Source organism: Saimiri boliviensis, chromosome 17, assembly GCF_048565385.1.
Source record: "Saimiri boliviensis isolate mSaiBol1 chromosome 17, mSaiBol1.pri, whole genome shotgun sequence".
In the NCBI taxonomy this organism is placed as follows: domain Eukaryota; kingdom Metazoa; phylum Chordata; class Mammalia; order Primates; family Cebidae; genus Saimiri; species Saimiri boliviensis.
In genome coordinates this window covers 50,412,789-50,433,583 of record NC_133465.1, presented here as the reverse complement: position 1 = coordinate 50,433,583, position 20,795 = coordinate 50,412,789, and the positions used below count along the sequence as shown (strand labels likewise).

At 54.0% G+C, this 20,795-nt stretch overlaps 1 protein-coding gene across 9 annotated transcripts in view; it reads left to right on the top strand.

Annotated features, from left to right (window-relative positions):
* The window catches only part of DCAKD (dephospho-CoA kinase domain containing), a 34,724-nt gene extending 23,539 nt beyond the window's left edge, over positions 1–11,185 (top strand). For 7 of the 9 annotated variants that reach the window (XM_010331467.3, XM_010331465.3, XM_010331462.3 and 4 more), the window contains 4 exons: positions 165–328; positions 1,011–1,214; positions 5,695–5,782; positions 9,913–11,185. In XM_010331467.3, the coding sequence (XP_010329769.1) occupies positions 217–328; positions 1,011–1,214; positions 5,695–5,782; positions 9,913–10,204 (696 nt within the window). In that variant the 5' untranslated portion in view covers positions 165–216 and the 3' untranslated portion in view covers positions 10,205–11,185. Of the gene's footprint in view, positions 1–164; positions 329–1,010; positions 1,215–5,694; positions 5,783–6,117; positions 6,485–9,912 lie in introns of all 9 variants that reach the window. The other 2 variants (XR_012514672.1, XR_012514671.1) reach the window with 2 other exon arrangements.
* Positions 11,186–20,795: the final 9,610 nt, after the last annotated feature.

Here is a 20,795-nt window from a genome sequence, read left to right as displayed (position 1 = left end):
CTCATGGCCCTGCCCAGCCGGGCTGCCTCCCTTTTCTTCCTTTGCCTCTTCTCCCCAAATCTTTTTGGTCCAAACTGATGAGGCCACTGGCCTCTGCCAGGCAGGTCCTTCTGGTGCTCGTCTGGTGGACCGCCCCCATCGGCCACGCTTGCCTTTCTCTCTAGTGATTCCTCGGCTCCTGGCTCCGCAGTCTCGGGACAGCTGTTTCCTGGGAAGATGTTTTTGGTGGGCCTGACTGGGGGCATTGCCTCCGGCAAGAGCTCAGTGATCCAGGTGTTCCAGCAGCTGGGCTGTGCGGTGATTGACGTGGACGTCATGGCCCGACACGGTGAGTGGGAGGGGCGGATTGGGGAATCAGGCACAGCAGCTCCCCGTGCTTCTGGCCTTCTTCCACACCTCCCTTTTTATAAGTCTCAGAGGAGGGGAAGGCTCCTGTCGGCCCTGGTCTGACTTCTGTCCCTGCCCCATGCTTGCCTTTTCTGCTCGTCTATTTACTTTTTTTTTTTTTTGAGATAGAGTTTCGCTCTTGTTGCCTAGGCTGGAGTGCAATGGGGCAGTCTCAGCTCACCACAACCTCCACTTTCCAGGTTCAAGCGATTCTCCTGCCTCAGCCTCCCAAGTAGCTAGGATTACAGGCATGTGCCACCACACCCAGCTAATTTTTTGTATTTTTAGTAGAGATGGGGTTTCTCCATGTTGGTCAGGCTGGTCTCAAACTCCCAACCTCAGGCAGTCTGCCAGCCTTGACCTCCCGAAGTGCTGGAATTACAGGCATACGCCACCATGTCCGGCCCTGTTTACTCTTTTTAGAACAGCTCTGCCCCATTACCGGCACAAGGGACCGTGTGCACTCTGCTCTTTTCTTTCATTGCTTTCTCTCCCCTCATTTTGCTTTTGTTCCACCTGGAAGAGGCAACTGAGTTCTCCCGTCATTTTGTCCCTGGTCACTGAGGTCCTCTGGCTGGCCCTGAGGCTCTAGGGAGTGACCCAGCTTCTTCCCCCTGCCACAGTCGTGCAGCCAGGATACCCTGCCCACCGGCGCATCGTAGAGGTCTTCGGCACTGAGGTCTTGCTGGAGAACGGCGACATCAATCGCAAGGTCCTGGGGGACCTGATCTTTAACCAGCCTGACCGGCGGCAGCTGCTCAATGCCATCACCCACCCTGAGATCCGCAAGGAGATGATGAAGGAGACCTTTAAGTACTTCCTCCGGGGTAAGTGCCGGGGTGTGGGCCAGGGTGGGGGCAATGCCCTCTCTCTCCGGGACCAGGGCTCTTCTCCTCTGCAGAAAGTTTGGCCAGGGTAGGGGAGCTGCTTATCCCAGCCGATGAGTTCACAGTTCTTACTGGCACCCCCTCCACGAAGAGCCCCATACCAGCCCCAGAGGAAAGAAGCTCATGCCCTCAGCTCTTAAGGAGGCTGACAGTTTAATGAGAAGAGACACATGAGGCTTTTGAGCCATGATTCCAGGAAGTAAGTTGGTTTCTCTAGTAGGGATGGGAGTAATAAGAGCTAGTGAATATTGGATCTTATATGTAAGATCTGAGTTCAAATGCCGACCCTGACAGTTTCTAGCTGTGTGACCCCATCAAGTGATCTAGCCCTCAGCTCATTTTCTCATCTGTGCAGTGGTGATAATATAATATGAGGCTGGGTGCAGTGGCTCAGGCCACTGGACATGGTGGTGTGCACCTTTAATCCCGGCTACGTGAGGGAGGCTGAGGCAGGAGAATCGCTTGAACTGGGGAGGCAGAAATTGCTGTAAGCCAAGATTGCGCTATTGTACTCCAGCCTGTCTGGGCAACAGAGGCTCCATCTCAAAAAAAAAAAAAAAAGAAAAGAAAAAATAATGCAACGTGAGCACGTCAGGAGGACTGAGGGTCCACGTCAGCGACTGTCAGTTATCACACGTGTAAACTACAATTGGGGTCAGGTTTGGTTCTGGCTGAGCCATCTGGGAAAACGAGTTTGTAGACTGGAAGTTGGGGAAGGACCAAAATAGCCAGGGCAGGTGGGGGAAGGGTGCCAAGTGGGACTGTCCTCTGCGGCTTAGGCTCCATGGAGAATTAGGTATAGGGGCAAGGACAGTGAGGCAGCTCCCAGATGGAAAGCAGGGGTCTGGGGCCAGTTGGCAGGAACCTTCTTCGAAGCCATATGCCATGGTTCAAGCCCTGTTCTAGTTTACTTTATTTTTAGAGATGGAGACTCACTGTGCTGGCCAGAGTGGTCTCAAACTCCTGGCCTCAAGCAGTCGTCCCACCTTGCCCTCCCAAAGTGCTGGGGTTACAGGCATGAGCCACCACGCCTGGGCTAGGTCCTTTTCTTCAGTACGGTATTGCACAGGGGTGGCCTGACGATGACTGTCCAGGATGGGGTCAGTCACCAGGAGAAATGGGAGAGAGAACAGAGGGCAGTGGCTTGGGATCCAGCGAGAGGCTGACCTAGGGACGCTGGAGATTTGCCTGCCTCCAGCCCGGGCCTCCGAGTTAAAGGCCTGGCTGCCTGTGTCCCCACTGTCAGTCACTGCACTGAGACTTTCCTTCCATGAGGGCTTGGGGGAACTTTTTTTTTTTTTTTTTTTTGGAGGCAGAGTCTTCCTCTGTCACCCAGGCTGGAGTGCAGTAGCATTATCCCAGCTCACTGCAACCTCTCAGGATCAAGCGATTCTTCTGCCCTCATCCTGGGTAGCTGGGGTTACATGCAGGCGCCACCATGCCCAGCTGAGTTTTGTATTCTTAGTAGAGATGGGGTTTCACTATATTGGCCAGGCTGTTCTCGAACTCCTGACCTCATGATCTGCCTGCCTTGGCCTCCCAAAGTGCTGGGATTATAGGCATCAGCCACCATGCCTGGCTGGGGGAGCCTTTTACAGTGTGACCATGCCCAAGCGTCTTATTCTGCCATGCCTTGAGTGGGGAACCTCCCCCAACCCTCATCCCCCTCTGGCCAATACCCCCCTCCAAAAGAGGGATGACTCCACAGACACCATGACATTGACCCCACCGCCCTCCCTGGGCTGGGCCAGGCTGGGCTGGAGCTGGCTCCAGCGTCCTCCCTGCTAAAGCAATGTGTGCGCTCAGCACCTCCTCGCCACCTCAGCACTGCGCTGCAGGCCTCCTTCCCGCCTCCTCCCTCAAAAAGAGTCTTGCGACAGTGTCCCCACCCATCCCCCTCCCAGAACTAAGTCGTCTGCCTTTCGTTCCTGCCCTTTTTGCATTGTCTCCCAGGCCAGTTACCGGTATATCTGCAGGGCTTCAAGGTGGCAGTGGCTCTCCCCTTCTGAAATTAAATAACGGATAATGTCACCCGCTCCAAAGCTCTTTCACTGTGTCATCTACCCAGCCTCCCGCCTCCCCAACCAGCACCACTTAAATAAAAGCCAGAGAGCTCTTTTCAGCTCGATAAGGTGAAAAATGGGGACGACAGCTGTGGCTTCCACAGTCCCAGTTTTTCCCTGATGAGTATAACAAATACAGCTGTCAAAGTTGGTATAATCAAACGTCAGATAAGATCACCAGCTGTTGGGGACTTCTCTGTGTAGGCAGACGGATGTCTTAATAGAGTCAGGATGGTTTGCAGAGCTTATCAAGCAGGAGGGATGTGACAGTTGAATAGCCCTTTGCTGGTGAACCAAAGAGCTGACCACGCACTCCCCAGAGGGGCCGGAGACAGAACCGCCATGGGAGAGGAAGTGATGGGAGCTGAGCAGAAGAGGGAGATAAGAGGCCCGCAGAGGATCCAGTCTTGGCTCCTGCTCCAAGTTAGGGGGGCGCGTTGCACTGCCGGCCTCCCCCTGCAATAGTACCATCATTTGGGGGCAGCTAGCGAGGGACTGCTGAAGGGCGCTGTGTGGTTCACATTTATTCAAGGCTCATTTCATCTTTACCATCATCATGTGAAGTCGGTTTTGTTGTTCTTGTTGTCTTGTTTGTTTTCTGGTTTTTGGGTTTTATTTTTTGCTCTTGTTGCCCAGGCTGGAGTGCAGTGGCGTAATCTTAGCTCACTGCAACCTCCGCCTCCCAGGTTCAAGCAATTCTCCTGCCTCAGCCTCTTGAGTAGCTGGGATTACAGGCACGCGCCACCACGCCCAGCTAATTTTTTGTATTTTTAGTAGAGACGGGCTTTCACCATGTCGGCCAGGCTTGTCTTGAACTCCTGACCTCAGGTGATCCACCTGCCTTGGCCTCCCAAAGTAGGTATTCTTTTTACTTATTTTATTCATTTATTTAGAGACAGAGTCTTGCTCTGTCACCCAGGCTAGAGTGCAATGGCACGAGTGCAATGGTCTTGGTTCACTGCAAACTCAGCCTCCCAGGTTCAAGTGATTCTCCTGCCTCAACCTCCTGAGTAGCTGGGATTACAGGCACCCGCCAACATGCCCTGCTAATTTTTGTATTTTTAGTAGAGATGGGGTTTCACCATGTTGGCTGGGCTGCTCTCAAATTCCTGACCTCATGATCCACCTGTTTTGACCTCCCAAAGTGCTGGGATTACAGGCATGAGCCACCGCACCTGGCCTCTCTACTTATTTACACAGATGAGGTTTACACAGAAGGGGGCCCGAGGTCACACTGCTAACCAAGGTGTGTCATCAGAGCCCATGGTTCCAACACCCTTGTTCAACTGCAGGCTTCTAGGCTTACTGAGAGGCAGGTCTTGGGGAACTGGAAATCAAGCAGCTGAGATTGCCACCCCCACCTCCACTGTCCCTGCATCACTTTGAGTGCCAGTGTCCCGTGACACCCCTGGAATTGGTGTGCTGTGTGTCTGGTTCTATGCTTAGAAGTGTTTGGAGTGGGGTGCTCCAGGGGTGCAATCTCCTGCCCCAGCCAGGCCTGGAGTCTCTGGGCTGTGCAGCATTTCCCTGCCCCTCATCGTCCTTGCTTTCCTGGAGCCCTCCCAGCTTTGTACACATGTACGGGGTCACTGGCCTAAAAAGAACAAGGAGTGTGTAGCCCACAGCAGCCTAGGGATGTGCTCACTCACAGTGGGTGGGAGTGCTACCCTTGATTGGCCTTGGCTTATAGTAGGAGGGGCAGCCAGTGCCTTTTACCCTGCAGGAGTGTTATACAGTATTAGTCATAATCACCCCCTCTGCCTCCAGATCCAGGCCTTACCCTGGCTGTAGGTCTGCCTCTGTAGGTCTGCCTTCTGCTGCTGCCACCCCCATGTGAGCCTCTTATGGAGAGCTGGTAGAGACAGCCAAGCTTGGCACCTGGCGCTTTGGAGAGAACCTGTCCTTTGGGTGTCTTTGTTTTTCCTGAGGAATAACAACTCTTGGGATTCAAGATCAAGGTGAACTAAACCCTTAGTGCCTACCCTGATCGCCTCCTTGCCTCACGTGGCCTGAGGCCTCTGCTTCAGCCCACAGAGTAGAGCCTCCCTGTCCTTGTGCTGTGCTGGTCCTCATTCCTAGAATCCTCACCTTCTCATTTTCAAGTATCAAAAGACCTGCCTACTTTTCACTGCCCACGCAAGCGCCAGCCCTTCTACAAGGTCTTCCCTGATCAGCCATCCAGAAATGACTTTCTGCAGCGTTCTGCCCTGCACGGCATTGAACCGGCGAGTGTGTTGCGGGGGTGTCCTTGCAAGGACTGCCCTTCTGCTGGGCGCTCTGGACGGTAGGGCCCAGCATAGCGGTGCTCAGCATGTGCTTCCGGAATTGAACTTGGGGGTTTTTCACCCTCTCCCCAGGATACCGCTACGTGATTCTGGATATCCCCCTGCTGTTTGAGACCAAGAAGTTGCTGAAGTACATGAAGCACACTGTGGTAGTATACTGGTGAGTACTGGTGAGTGTGTGTAGCACGCCCTGGCTGGAAGGGAGGACCACTAGGGTATCTGGGAAGCAGTTCACATTACTTTGCACTTTGCCCTTTTCCGAGGGGGTGGCCAAGAGGCACCAGGGTTTGGGCAGCAGTGCCCAGAATCTGTAGAAACCAAACTTTGTGCCTGAGCGGGATAGTCCTGGGGGCAGGTGTGGGAAGGGATGGCCACCAGGCTTCTCTAGTGTTTGGGGAGCGCTCCCCCTGCTGGCCACTGCAGGCACATCAGCCCAGATGCCTGGCCTCGCCCTGGGCCACACTGTTACTCAGTGGCTCCTTCTTCCTCCTGTAGCGTCTTTATTACTTCGCACAGTTTACCCCTCAGCAGGAGGCGGTCACGACAGGTGTCGATATTCCTGAGTTACTGAAGATAAAATTAAAGAGGGGGCAGGTACAGAATGTGTCCAGGATCACCCTGTTATGAACAGAAGTCTTCGTGGAAGGGACTGTCACAGCCCAGCTAAGGAAGGAGCTTTGTTCTCAGAATCCCCCAGGACATGAAGCCAACCAGAATCCAGGTCTGACGAACAGAGGAGCATCAACCTGTGGAGGAAAATGAGTCCCCGTCCCAGTGGGGTGAGAGAGTAGATGAGGCTGCAGGGTGTCTCTGCTGCCCAGAAACTTCCCGGATGCCACCCACAAATACAGCAGACACATAGGTGGGCACTTGGCTCTGCCAATATTTTGGGCATAGGTTGGCTCTCAAGGTCCTAAGGCCATGGAGGTTCCCAGCATGCTGGGGGTGGAGCCTGGAGCACTCAGTGCCCTGAGAATCCCCCCGCCTTTGTCCCTGGGTCCCCGTGGGCTGTCACTGCAAGTCCAGTCTGAATCCACGAGCCCAATACAGGGACGCAGGCATCCTCTCAGCTCCCCACTCGGCCCTGCTGCCTCATGTGAACCTGCCGCCTCTTTGGGTTCTTCGTTCCCTATTTGTAAAGGTGTCAACTAAGGTCAAGCAGACCCCATGAAGACCTGGAATTCTCTGTGCCTTAGCACAATTGGAACTTTGTACCTAGGAAAAAAACATGTTTTTTTTCAACAGTTCTTAGAGGCTAGATGTGGTGGCTTACGCTTGTAATCCCAGCACTTTGAGAAGCCAAGACAGGTGGATCACCTGTGGTCAGGAGTTCAAGATAAGCCTGGCCAACATGGTGAAACCCTGTCTCTACTGAAAATACAAAAACTAGCTGGGCATTGTGGCAGGCGCCTGTAATCCCAGCTACTCGGGAGGCTGAGGCAGGAGAATTGCTTGAACCCAGGAGGCGGAGGTTGCGGTGAGCAGAGATTGCACCATTGCATTCTGGTCTGGGTGACAAGAGTGAGCAAAACTCCATCTCAAAAAAAAAAACAAAGAAAAAAGGATCTTAGAGTGTAGATGAGAAGACAGAGCAGTCACCAGATGACCTTGTGCCCACTCAATCACTTGCCCTTCCTGTGCTTTTCTTTGAGCTTGGTCTCTTTGCTGAGAGCAGAGGTGGCCATGGGTTTTGGTGGGTGAGTGGGGCTTTGCTTGATCATATGTGCTCTCCAGGAGACCCTCAGCCCCACTCGCCAGTCAGAGGACCCTTTGCCAGAGTCCTGGGTGCCACTCATGCCCTGCTTTCAGCGGGTGTGGGTGTACAACTCATGAGAGATGCCAGAGAGGTCATGATGCTTTTTACCAAAGGGTTCTAGGCTTTACAAAAATAAGGATTCCCTTGTGGATTTCTTTAACTGACAAGCTACCCCTGGTGCATTTGAAATTACTTAGGACAAATCCCAAAATGTGATTATACCGAAACATGATTTTGTGGTGGTTTCTTTTTTTTGAATCAGGGTGTTAGTCTGTCACTCAGGCTGGAGTGCAGTGGCACAGTCACAGCTCACTACAGCCTCAACCTCCTGGGCTCAAGCAGTCCTCCCACCTCAGCCTCTTGAGTAGTTGGGATTTCAGGCATGCAGCATCACATCTGAATACTTTTGTATTTTTTGTAGAGATGAGGTCTTGCTGTGTGGACCAGGCTGGTCTTGAACTCCCAAGCTCAGTGATCTTCGTCCTCAGCCTCCCAAAGTGCTGAGATAATAGGCATGAGCCACTGTGCCCAGCCAATTTCATGTTTTTGAAGAATTTGCCGATTATGGGATAAGTGGGTAAGAATCCTATTGCCACAAATTGTACCAAGTCTTAGACTAACTATGATGGGACCATTTCTGAGCCCCAGGAAGGGCTGTTGGAGGTACTGCCCCACATCCAGGAGGCTCTGTGGTCTGGGCCATACCTTCAGGAGGATGTGCACCTGCTGGGAGCCCCAGGCCATCTCCATTCTCACACCAGAGGCTCCCAGCCACAGACTGTGGTCTCTCTGATGAAGGGTGGATTTAGTCCTTGTTCTCAGCTAGGCAGGTATTGGCCCCACAACCTCAACAGTACACTGACCCCACAACAGAGGAAATCTGTAGCTCGTATAGTTCATTTTCATGGAGAGTGGCCGCACTTGTTTCTGGCCTCGCTTGGTCTGCTTCCCAGAATCCCTAAGAAGGAACCAAACTGCCCAGGTGGGAGGATCGCTTGAGCCCATGAGTTTGGGACCAGTGTAGGCAACACAGCAAGACCTTGTCTCTGTATTAAAAAAAAAAAAAAAAAAAAAAAAAATGGCCAGGCGTGGTGGCTCACACCTGTAATCCCAGCACTTTGGGAGGCCAAGGCGGGTGGATCACCTGAAGTCAGGAGTTTGAGATCAGCCTGGCCAACATGGTGAAACCCCATCTCTACTAAAAATACAAAAATTACCGGGGTATGGTGTTGCGTGCCTGTAATCCCAGCTACTCAGGGAGGCTGAGGCAGGAAGATCTCTTGAACCCAGGAGGCGGAGACTGCAGTGAGCAGAGGTTGCGCCACTGCACTCCAGTCCAGGTAAGCGAGACCCTGTCTCCAAAAATAAATTAGCTGGGCATGGTGTGGCACACCCCTGTAATCCCACCTACTCGGGAGGCTGAGGCGGGAGAATCATTTGAACCCTGGGGGGTTGGAGGTTGCAGTGAGCCAAGATCATGCACTCCAGCCTGGGTGACACTGAGTGAGACTCTGTCTTAAAAAAAAGAAGGAAGAAGGAACCAAACTGTGGTGATCAAACCCTTCCATTTTAGAACTAGGAAAGCTCAGGCCTAGTGACAAAGCAGAAAGACCCCAAATGGTAGAAACAGCTGCTGCACCCGTTTCTGCTCTTGTCCCCGTTGAGGGGCTGAGGTAGCTCTGAGAGCTAGAGGGGTGTTAGCAGTGACCCCATTCCAGAGGACTGACTGTAGCCCAAGGCAAGAGGGAGTTCCCTAAGGAAGGACCCAGACGGTGATCTCAGGGTGGGTGATGGAGATATTCTTTGAATTTCTCTTGGAGTTGGGAGACTTGGTATTGCTCAACTTAATCTGCAGTGCCGAGTCCTGTCCCACAACAAAGAGGGACCAATTCTCATGTCCTCGATTGTCTTTGAAGCACCTGGGGCTGGTCTGTCCCACATCATCAGTGGCATTAAGCACAGCAGATACCATCTCAGCACAGTCCTTGTGCTCTAAAATGTTCAGGGGAGGGGTGCGGCAGCAAGGAGAGGGTCTTTGTGGTGGCTCAAGGAGATCTTCTGAATACTGCAGGCCCTGGCCCCCAGGGGCACTGCCGGAAGCGTCTAGCTCACAGGCATAGGCCTTTCGGTAAATGTCACCCATCCAGGGATCCAGGATGTAGCTGGTTCCAGGTGATGAAATCTTCCCATCTTATGACTGGGGAGTCTCAGGTCTAGCAACAAAGCGAAGAGACCCCAGATGGCAAAAAAAGAGCTGTGCCCGAAGTTTCCCTCCTTGTTGGTGTTATGGGGCTTTCGGTATCCCATAGAGCTCTGGGATTCTCACAGCGAGTGGGCGGGGTGGGAGGCCGCCAGTGAGTGCCCAGGCCTCCTTCCTTGGCGGTGGGACTCTGAGTAACCCCCAGCAGTGTAGGGTTGGAGGGAAGATCCAGTCCCCACGCTGTGCTCCAGCTGGGCCAGGCAGGGCTGCCTACCCCTGTAAGTGGAGTGAGAGGGAGTCAGGGACCTACAGTGCCCTTTTGCCCTGTCCTTAGCGACCGGGACACACAGCTGGTGCGGCTGATGCGGCGGAACAACCTGAACCGCGAGGATGCAGAGGCTCGCATCAATGCCCAGCTACCCCTGACAGAGAAGGCCCGCATGGCCCGCCACGTGCTAGACAACTCGGGCGAGTGGAGTGTCACCAAACGCCAGGTCGTCCTCTTGCACGCCGAGCTGGAGCGCTCCCTGGAGTACCTGCCGCTGAGGCTGGGGGTCCTCACAGGGCTGGCTGGCATTGCCATCCTCCTCTACCTGCTCACCCACTACCTTCTGCCTTACGCCTAGCAGGGCAGTCAAGGCAGGGAGCCCAGGCCTCCATCTGTCTCCTTGGAGGCCGAAGCCAGGTAACACTTCCTGTTTCCTCCCAGTCCTCTCCACACACACACACACACACACACACACGCACGGATGCTCTGAATCGGGGCTGGGCCCCTGCGACAGGCCATCCCTTCTTTGGAGTACATCCTATCTGAGGCCAAGAAACAGCCTGCTGTCCTTCCCACCTTCCCCAAGCACCACGTGCAGAACAGCAATCCTGACGGTGTGTGAAAGCCAGAGACTGCCATATATTTCTGTGGGTGGGGCTAGGGAACACTGTCTCTGCGGCCCTCCCCAGCGCTGGGAAGCCAAGGGTTCACTGGGCTTGAACCCTCTCTGAGCACCTGCCCAGTCATGGCCTAAACCTCCTCAGTGGACCATGAGAAATCCCGCTGGACCAAGGGTTTCCACATTCAGTCAGTAAGGCCCTCCCCTAGGCTGAGCCCTGGCCAGCATGCAGTGAGGGTTCTCTTGTGGATAACGCTGTAGCCAAGCAGGGCCAGGCCTCTTCTGGAGACCCCCCACCTCCCCACGTGGGGATGTGCAGTGCTCCTCCCATACCCTGCTCACGCCTCCCACCCCTGCTCTCACCTGGACCTCCTGGTACTCTGTGTGCACCATGCTTGCTGTTTCTTGGCTCTGTGCCTTCAACCTGCTGCTCCTGGCCTGGGATACCTTTTATTTTCTTTTTCTTTTTAACCTACAACCAGCTCTCAGTTCAGGCACTGTCTGAAGCCCCAGGCTGGGTTAGGTGGTCTAGGATACCAACTCCCCCTCAACATTTCACCTTAATCCGACAGTACAGTAATTAGCCGAGAGCTGCCTAGTTTTTCCTACTAGATTGTAAGCCCTCTGGGAACAGGGACAGTGTCTTATTCATTCTGTGTTCTTAGAGCAGAGCCTGGTTCGCTGTTGGTGCTTAATAAAGTATGAAATACCCCAGACCAACCAAGGTTCCCAGACTTGGCTTCTTCCCACACTGGGCTGGAGTCCTCCCAGAGCCCAGGGGGAGGTGAGGGCCCCAGGAGGTACACTCACCATCAGACTCCTTCCTGGGTCCCAAGTGGACTGCAGCCAGGCCCGAGGCACCTTTATGGGAAGTGGGTGGAGGGCTGGGGCATCGTCACACCTTCTTGCCTCGCCTCCCCATCCGCCTTCCCCAACCCAGTTAGACCAGCGCAGACATCAGCCTCCCCTGCCAGGGCCTGCAGACCTGCTGATGTGTTGATCCTGCAGCCAGCAGCCTAAAGGCTAGAAATGAGTGTGACAGATGTGAATGTTGTGGTGGCCATACTTACTGCCCCCTTTCCCGGAACATGGTGCTCAGAGTCTAGCTCATTAACTTACTGCAAACCCCTAAGGAGGCAAGGAAGGGCTGGATAAGGCAGTGGTGAGCTGCCAGGAGGTGACCAGGCAGGGTGAGAGTGGCTGGAGCCTGCTGCTTCCTCAGTTTGGTGCAACCCCAGCAGGAGGGGAAAGAGGAGGGAAGATAGGGGCCCCCACCGTGCCCTGTTACCCCAGTAACTGAAGAAATGGCACTTCCTGGGTATCTGAGCATGCCAGGCACTGCTGGATGTGTAAGACCCTATAGTTAACGTCACAGTGACTATTTCCATCCCAGGCTCAGGAAGATGGAGGGATTTGGTTTGGGTTGCAGAGCCGGGCTTCTGAACGCTCTACTGTTCCTTGAGCCTCTTGTCAGAGGGAGCCAGAGCCTAGGGTTGGGGCTTGGGCTCCCGTTCCGGCTCCGCTTGCCATGTGATCTCCTGCCTTTAGTTTCTACTCATGCATCATGAGGCTTCAGAGTGGAGGACCCTGAAAACCCTTAGCACACTGTAAACTTCCAGAGAATTAACTTCTTCCCTGACCCAGTGATCTGGGTTTGAAGCAAGAATGTCAGAGGATGCCTAGGCACGGTGGCTCGCGCCTGTAATCCCAGCATTTTGGGAGGCCAAGGTAGGCGGGTCACAAGATCAAGAGTTCAAGACCAGCCTGGCCAATATGGTGAAACCCTGTCTCTACCAAAAATACAAAAATTAGCCCGGCATGGTAGCAAGCACCTGTAGTCCCAGCTACTCAGGAGGCTGAGGCAGTAAAACTGCTTGAACCCAGGAGGTGGAGGTTGCAGTGAGCTGAAATCGCACCATTGCACTCCAGCCTGGGTGACAAGTGATACTCATCTCAAAAAAAAAAAAAAAAAAAAAAAAAAATTAATGTCAGAGGACGGCAGGTGCAGAGAAACCTCAAATTCAGCCCTGCCCTGCCCAGGCCTCACCACAGCTCCGTCTCCAGCTCCTTTTGCCTCCGTGCCTCGGGTTTCCCTTCCCAGCCTTGGAAGTCCAAGGTTGCCTTAAAAGAAGGCCTGCTTTCTCCGTAGCGGGCTGGAGGTTGAGGCTGCTCAGCAGCTGCAGAGGTCGGACCTCTGGAACCCAGGCCCGCGCGCTAGCCGGCAACCTCCCATTCGGCCGGCAGGTGGCAGCACCCTCCCGGGCTGGGCCGGCCTCGGCGGCGGGCGTTCACCGAGCTTGCTCCTAACTTTCCTTCGCTCCGGCCGCGGGCGGCCTCCGACTTCTGGCTAGTGGCGGCTGCGGGAGTTCAGGCCGGGTAGGCGCGGAGGCTCTGCCTGACTCCGGGCGCTAAAAGCTGCGTTGTTCTCCCAAGTCCTCTGAACCTGAGCTGCGGGCCCCGGGTGGCAAGAGGTGTGTCCCCCACCCCACCTACCGCGATGGTGACGGGCAGGGGACCCTGCAGCCTCCGCATTCCGTTCCCTCACTTCGGGCCTCAGCACCTGGCGGCACGGAGCCGTCGCGACACCAGTGAGGGTGCAGACGCGCACGCCTTCTGGCGGGGTCGAAGGGCACTGGCAGGCCTCTAAATCACCCCCACTCCCAGGCCCAGCTGGCCTGAGGGTAATTCGCAGAGTTCAGTTATCTCCTTGAAATCTACCAGCTGAATGAGGGAGACAGGTGCAGAATTTTACAGAGGCTCAGAGTTTGAGTCGGGGCCCAAGTAGCCAACAGGTGTAACCATCAAGCTTCTGGACTCCCAGTACAGTGCTCCTCCGGCTATCTTCACTGCTCCTATTAATACACTTTGGCTCTTTAGTAATTGACAACTCTTCTTCAGATGTTCATTCTCTCTCTCTCCTCATGGTGGGTGGAAAAGGCAGGGGAAGGTTTGGGACATTCCATGATGAGCCTCTGTGGCTAGAAATTGAATGGAAGCAGGATGGCCATGTCTGCTGAGTGCCTTTAGTTCTCACAAAGGCACTTTAGGTCAGAAGGAAACAGTCTTAGGGCAAGAGGGGGAATGTGGTGGCAGTGATGACTTCAGGTCATGTGGGCATATAGGAGTGGGCAGGGAGACCCCCCCCCCCATGGTGAGAAGGAGCAAAACGAAGGAGGTGATGCGATGCCATAGGTTGCTTTCCAGCTCCTTCTAGGAAAGGATAGACGTGGCTGGTGGTTCCTCATCCCACCTGCAGAGCTGAGGCTGCACCCAGCTGGGACCCAAACCGCCTCTCTTTGCTCTCCACCTTCCCTTCCCCTCCCAGTCACTCAGATTCCAATACAATTTCCAGCTAACCAGCATGTCGATAGAACAAGTCGGGCGGCTGGATTGCTGGCCAATTACAGGAAATCATTCTGCTCCACAGCTCAGCGCTCGGGGAGAGGAAGGGAGGAAGGGAGGGAGGGAGGGAATTCGAGGGAGCAGGCGCCCAGCTTGCAGGCAGGGAACGGGCTTCAGGCAGAAGGCTGGGAGTGCTGCAGGCCCCCCACCCCCAGAGGTGGGGTGGTGGGTGGGGAGGCTCCTGGGGACAGTTCAGCCCTAGGCTTATCCTCAGCCTCCTGCAGAGCTCTGGATCCAACTTCTGTGGTGGGGAGATTGGTGCCCCAAGCCACTAAGAGAGCTGGGAGCTGAGTGTGGCTGAGGAGGGTCTGAGAATCGAGGGATAGAAGGGAATAGATAGGCTAGAAACAGAAGCCGAGATGGTGGGACCACCCTCTCCCAGAGCCCTGTGCACCGAGGAGTGGGCGTCTGAGGGCCTGGAGGCTGGGGCCCACAGGCGAGACCTGTGTTTTCACAGCCCGATGTGGGCCAAGGAGTACCTAGGAGGACAGGAGAAGGGACCGACTGGGTGGGGGCCACACCCTGCAGCTGAGTGAACTAGCAGCAGCCTTGCCTGGTGAAGGAGTGAGTCTTCCACCCCAGAAGGTGGGGCACAGAAATGTGGGAGAGCCCAAGGGCCCCCTTCCTCACCTTCCCAGCTCCTCCGCCTCAGCTCCCACCTCTGGCCCTCAAGAAAATTTCACTCAGATGAAAGAACCTCAACTCTCTTCCTCTTTCCATGGGTCTGAATCTCCCTCTGCCTTCTATGCTGACCTGAATGTCCCTTTGCCAGCCCCCACCCCCTCCCATCACATCCCTCCCAGAACTGTCCCTGTGCCCCAGGCCGAGCTACCTTGGCTGACCAGAGATGCTCCGCCTCCTGCTCAACGCTGAGCTCTTCTTCCCAGCCCTTCCCCTCTACCCTTAAAGGACTGGAAGATCCTTGAGGAAAAGAAACTTCCCTGTGGGCTAACTTCACCCAGTGAATGGCTATTGCTGTTTGTCTTGAATCCCAAATATTATGCCTGTAATCTCAGCAATTTCGGAGGCTGAGGCAGGCAGATCACAAGGTTAGGAGTTCAAGACCAGCCTTAGCAACATAGTGAAACCCCGTCTCTACTAAAAATACAAAAATTAGCCGGGCATGGTGATGCATGCCTGTAGTCCCAGCTACAGGTGAGGCAGGAGAATCGCTTAAACCCAGGAGTTGGAGGCTGCAGTGAGCTGAGATTGCACCACTGCACTCCAGCCTAGGCAACAGAGTGACACTTTGTATTAAAAAAAAAAAAAGTAATTGTGACCCAATGATCTCCTTCTCTGCTCCAGGCTGCGGCCACCTCCCAGGCCCCCTCTCCAACACCCCAGGATCTAACTGCCCTTCTCCTAATTCCAAGCCCTCCGTTTCAGAACCTCCGGGGTGGTTCCTGGGATGGATTCACTGGCAGCTCTTTGACCAACCCAAGAGTAGACAGGTGGACAGACATGGGAGAGGAGACGGGCCTCGGAGCCCAGTGCACCCAGCACCCAGCGGCTCTCAGAAAAGGCCTGAGTGGTTGCACCGAACAGCAAGGCCATCTTCCAAGTTTCTCTGGAGAGGTGCGTGGGTAGAGCAGGGTCAGCGCCCCGCGACCCCTCCTTCCCCGGGTTCTCTAGCCGAGTACACAGGCTCACAGTCCGCGGTGGTGTTGGGACTGGCCCTGTGTGCGACCCCCGCTTGACACACGGTGACCGCCCCTCCACTCAGCTGAGCTGAGATGCAGCCGCGGCTCCCGGCCTCCTAGCGCCGCCTCCGCCTTCTCTCCCTCGGGCGATGCCTCCCGCGGGCCGGGCGCCCAGTGCTCGGCGATCCGGAAGAGGGCGCCCGCCCGGCCCCCGTCAGCCGCGTCCCCGCCCGGCGCACCGCGCTCGCCAGCCTGCGGGCTCCGAGACATCGATCGGGCCTCGGGGACCCGGGCGAGTCGCCTCCCCACCCCTCGCTTTTCGCTTTTAATTGAAGTTTGTTTGAGCAGAGCGCGGAGCGGGCAAAGGCAGAAACCAAATATTTAGTTGCTGCAAATTGGCACCTCCAGATCAATTACCCGGCCGGTGTCAGGGCCTGCGCCGCCCCCCGCGCCCCGTGGAATCTCAATGCCGCGCTGCCCCCGCCCGGGCCGCCCTCCTCCATTCTGTTGCACGTTTCTCATCAGCTCCAGCCATGCATCACCCGTGGCCGCGAGGGAACAGATTTTCAATGGGAAAAGTTCCCCGGGAGGGTCCTCGTTGCTGATTCCCGCCGCGCCCTGCGCTGTCTGGCCCCTGCTCCCACCTGGCCAGTCTGATGGAGACAGCCGATGAGTGGAGTGAGCTCCAAAGCAAAGATTTGGGGTCAGGCAGACCAGGCCCGGTCCTAGGAATTCCCCTTACCCGCTGGGTGACCTTGGCGAAGTTACTTACGCTCCCTGAGCCTCGGAGTACCCCCAAAACATGGGGGCTCCACCTTCATTTTGTGGGGTCATCAGCACGGAGGGACAGCACCCTGCCCAGGGCTGGCACGCAGTGGCTTTCCACAGATATTAGTTCTTACCCTGGTACTGGGTAAAATAGGTTCTAGAATGAAGTGAGGGACAATGAGTTTGAGGCGACTCAACCAAGCCACTGAAAAATAGCAAAGGGAAAGCAGGAGACAGCCAGCGTCCCCTGTGTCCCTGGCAGGGGCAGGATGGGCCCCAGGACCCTGGGCGAGCTCCAGCAGGGAGAGTCCTGAGCCCCAGCCCAAGTGCATCTGGGCACAACTAGTAGAGAAGCCACTTTTCCAGTATCGGGGTGGAGAGTGAGAGAGCCGTGATCCCAAGGCTTCAGCCAGGGAATGAGGCTGGAGGGATCTGAAGAAGGTCACCAAGGGCTCCTGATTCATGCCAAGCTGAGTTCCAGGAGGCCAGTCCTGCAGCAGAGGGCGGGGGCCGGGGGGTGGGGGGGGGGCTGGAATCAGGACAGTTGGGCTGTAGCTGAGGCTTTGCCTTCTCCTGGCTACATGTTGCTAGTAAAGTACTTAACCTCAGTTTTCCCATGTGTAAAATGGGGCTGACACCCTCTACCTCCCAGAGCATTTGTGAGGAGTAAATGATGTCTGGGAGAGCGGAGGAAACTCACAACCGGCATGAAGAAGATGGGGCCAAGTTTGTGTGGGAGGTGTCTCGTTTCCCAGGCTCAAGACTGCCAGCTCAAGAGCCCCCGAGGGAACTGGCATCAAATGCTCAGCCTGGCATTTTTAATTGGCTGCTCTGCCAGAGTGACAAGGCCTCTGAGAGGGAGGAGAGGTTAAGGGAAGACTGTGAGCCTCGGGCTTAGGGCTTTGAGAGCCCTTTTTAAAGAATGAGGCTCCTCCCCCCACCAGCACGACCCCACTGCTATCCCACCTGCAGCCTCTCAGTGCTGGAGTCAGCCCCACCTGGAGGAAAGTTCTTTTCCCATCAAATCCTGAGTCCAGGTGGAAAGGCAAGGTTAACATGGAATCCAGAGCCGCGGTTCCCTGCCAATGGGAAGCAAACTCACTCCTTGATTTTCCCACCTGTGAAATGGGACCACAGCCAGTAATTATGAGGTGCTATTTGAACTGGTGGTAATCTCTTTTTTTATTATTATTTTTATTTTTTGTAGAGATAGGGTCTCACTCTGTTGCCCAAACGGAAGTGCAGTGGCGTCATCAGAGCTCACTGTAACCTTGAACTTCTAGGCTCAAGTGACTCTTCTGAATAGCTAGGACTACAGATGAGTATCACCATGCTTGGCTAATTTTTTTTTAGAGACAGGATCTTGCCTTGTTGCCCAGGCTAGTTTCAAACTCCTGGACTCAAGTGATCCTCCTGCCTCAGCCTCCCAAAATGCTGGGATTACAGGCATGAGCCACCACACCCAGCCTGATGGGTGACCTCTAGAGGCTGCTGAATCCATTGCCCTGCCTTCTACACTCACTCCTACCCACTTCACCCCCACCTGCAAAAGGATTATCTCTGCTGGCAAAACAACCCCACCAGCCTCTTTGGGGATGGCAGCCCACCATTTATCAAGCCAGGAAGTTCTTCTGACAGTCTACCTTAAATCTCTCATTGCTTCCCTCAGGGAAAATTGAAAAAACGAATAGCAAAAAGATAAATGCTTATAGATAGGCGATGCCACACTATTTAAAAAAAAAAAATACCTCCAAAGAGGGTAGGGGGGGTCGGGAATTACCTTCGGACACAATGCTCTTTACACTAAACATCTTGGTGATAAATATAGCTGTGTAATTCTTTTTTCTCCTTGGCAGAGAGAAAGGCTGAGGCTGGGCAAAAAGGCAGAGGGACCCGGAAATATAAATCAATATGTGACTTTAATATATGTGCTCTCGGTGTCTGTGTGTGCTGGGGGATTATTAGTAACCTTGATTTTAGCTCAGTGTCCATGTGAGGCGGGGAGATGTGTGGCCCCCAGGGAGGAGAAGAGAAATTAGGAAGCCAAATTCTTCTCCTGATTGACACCTGGGTAAACATTATCCTGGCAGAAGGGGAAGAAAAAAAGATCAATGCTGGGTATTTTTATCACGTTCCAGGGATGGATGGGGGGAAATTAAAGAAACAGTCCCCTAGCATCACTGAATATGTCCGTCTTCAAAGAGTAGGTAGATTCGGTGGAACCCAGGAGGAGGAGCATGGGTGGGAGAGAAACAGACATGTCCCAGGGAGCAGTGGCCGTTGCTTCTTCTGCCCTGATGTGTGTGAGTGGCATCAGGTACAAAGGAGCCTTGCTTTGGTGGCAAAGCGAAGGCACCAGCATTGAGGGAGAATCGTAGACCACAGAGTCTAACTCAGATCAGACTCCGGCTTCAACAGAGGCCCAAGAGGCCTTCGTTTTCATGGCATTTGTCAGGGGGGCTGTTTCTAGTGGAAGATTCCTAGAGTATGGGGAGGTCGTAGTGGCTGCAGCAGGGGCCGGGGGTGGTGAGTGACCGAGGGTGGGTCAGTGCCCATGGGGTAGCAGCGACACCTCAGATCTAGATTGTCTCAGATCTAGAGTCAGGAAAATCTGGCCTCCATCCGTTCCTGGCTGTATGACCTTGACCAAGTCATCTGACCTCATAGAGTCTCACCTTCCTTATCTGTAAAATAAAAGCAGGCACCCTCCCCCCCCCCCCCCCCACCGCACTGGTCTCAGAGTTTTTTAATGCGATTGTAAAAAACACTGGACAGAGAGGGCTGAGAAGCTATTGCTATCTGGGGCAACACTGCCCTTAGAAATATACTGTGAGCCACATATGCACTTAAAAAAAATTTTTTTTTTAATTAATTTGTTTTAGAGATAAGTTCTCCCTCTGTGGCCCAGGCCACAGTGCGGTGGCACAATCATAGCTCATTGTGGCCTCAGCCTCCTGGCCTCAAGCAATCCTTTCACCTTAGCCTCCTGAGCACCTGGCTAGTTTTTTGTTTTTTGTTTTTGTTTTTGTTTTTGTTTTGAGACAGAATCTTGCTCTGTAGCCCAGCTGGAGTGCAGTGGTGCAATCTTGGCTCACTGCAACCTCTGCCTCCCGGGTTCAAGCCATTCTCCTGCCTCAGCCTCCCAAGTAGCCAGGATTACAGGTGCCTGCCACCACACCCAGCTAAGTTTTGTATTTTTAGTAGAGATGGGGTTTCAACATGTTGCCCAGGCTGGTCTTGAACTCCTGACCTCATGATCCACCTGCCTTGGCCTCCCAAAGTGTTGAGATTACAAGAATGAGCCACTGCACTCAGCCCATATATGTACTGTTAAATGTTCTAATGGCCACATTTTAAAAAGTAAAAACAGGCCAGGAATGGTCTTCACACCTGTAATTCTAATACTTTGGGAGGCTGAGGCAGGAGGATCAGTTCAAGACCAGCCTGGGCAATATAAGGATACATCATTTCTATGGAACAATTATCCAGGAGTGGTGGCACATCTGTAGTCTCGGCTACATGAGAGGCTGAGCTGAGCTGGGAGTATCACTTGAGCCCAGGAGGTTGAAGCTGCAGTGAGCTGTGATCGCACTACTGCACTCTGGGCAACAGAGAGAGACTCTGTCTGAAAAAAAAGGGTGGCCAGGCATGGTGGCTCACACCTGTAATCCCAGCACTTTGGGAGGCCAAGGTGGGTGGATCACAAGGTCAGGACCAGCCTAGCCTGGCCAATATGGTGAAACCCTGTCTCTACTAAAAATACAAAAATCAGCTGGGCATGGTTGTGCGAACCTGTAGTCCCAGCTACTCAGGAAGCTGAGGCAGGAGAATTGCTTGAACCCGGGAGATTGCAGTGAGCTGAAATTGTGCCACTGCACTCCAGCCTGGCACAAAGCGAGACTCTGTCTTGAAAACAAAACAAAACAAAACAAAAAGGTAAAAAGAAACACTTCAAATTAATTCAGATTGTATAATTTATAATTTTTTTTTGAGATGGAGTCTCACTCTGTCGCCCAGGCTGGAGTGCAGTGGTACGACCTCAGCTCACTGCAACCTCTGCCTCCCAGGTTCAAGCGATTCTCCTGCCTCAGCCTCCTCAGTAGCTGGGATTATAGGCACACACCACCAGGCCTGGGTAATTTTTTGCTAATTTTTGTACTGTTAGTAGAGATGGGGTTTTACCATGTTGGTCAGGTTGGTCTCGAACTCCTGACCTCGTGATCCACCTGCCTCAGCCTCCCAAAGTGCTGGGATTACAGGCATGAGCCACTGCACGCAGACTATTATTATTATTATTATTATTATTATTATTATTATTATTTTGAGACGGAGTTTCACTCTTGTTGCCCAGGTTGGAGTCAAACCTCAGCTCACGGCAACCTCCGCCTCCTGGGTTCAAGTGATTCTCCTGCCTCAGCCTCCCGAGCAGCTGGGATTACAGGCATGCACCACCATGCCCGGCTAATTTTGTATTTTTAGTAGAGACGGAGTTTCTCCACGATGATCAGGCTGGTCTCGAA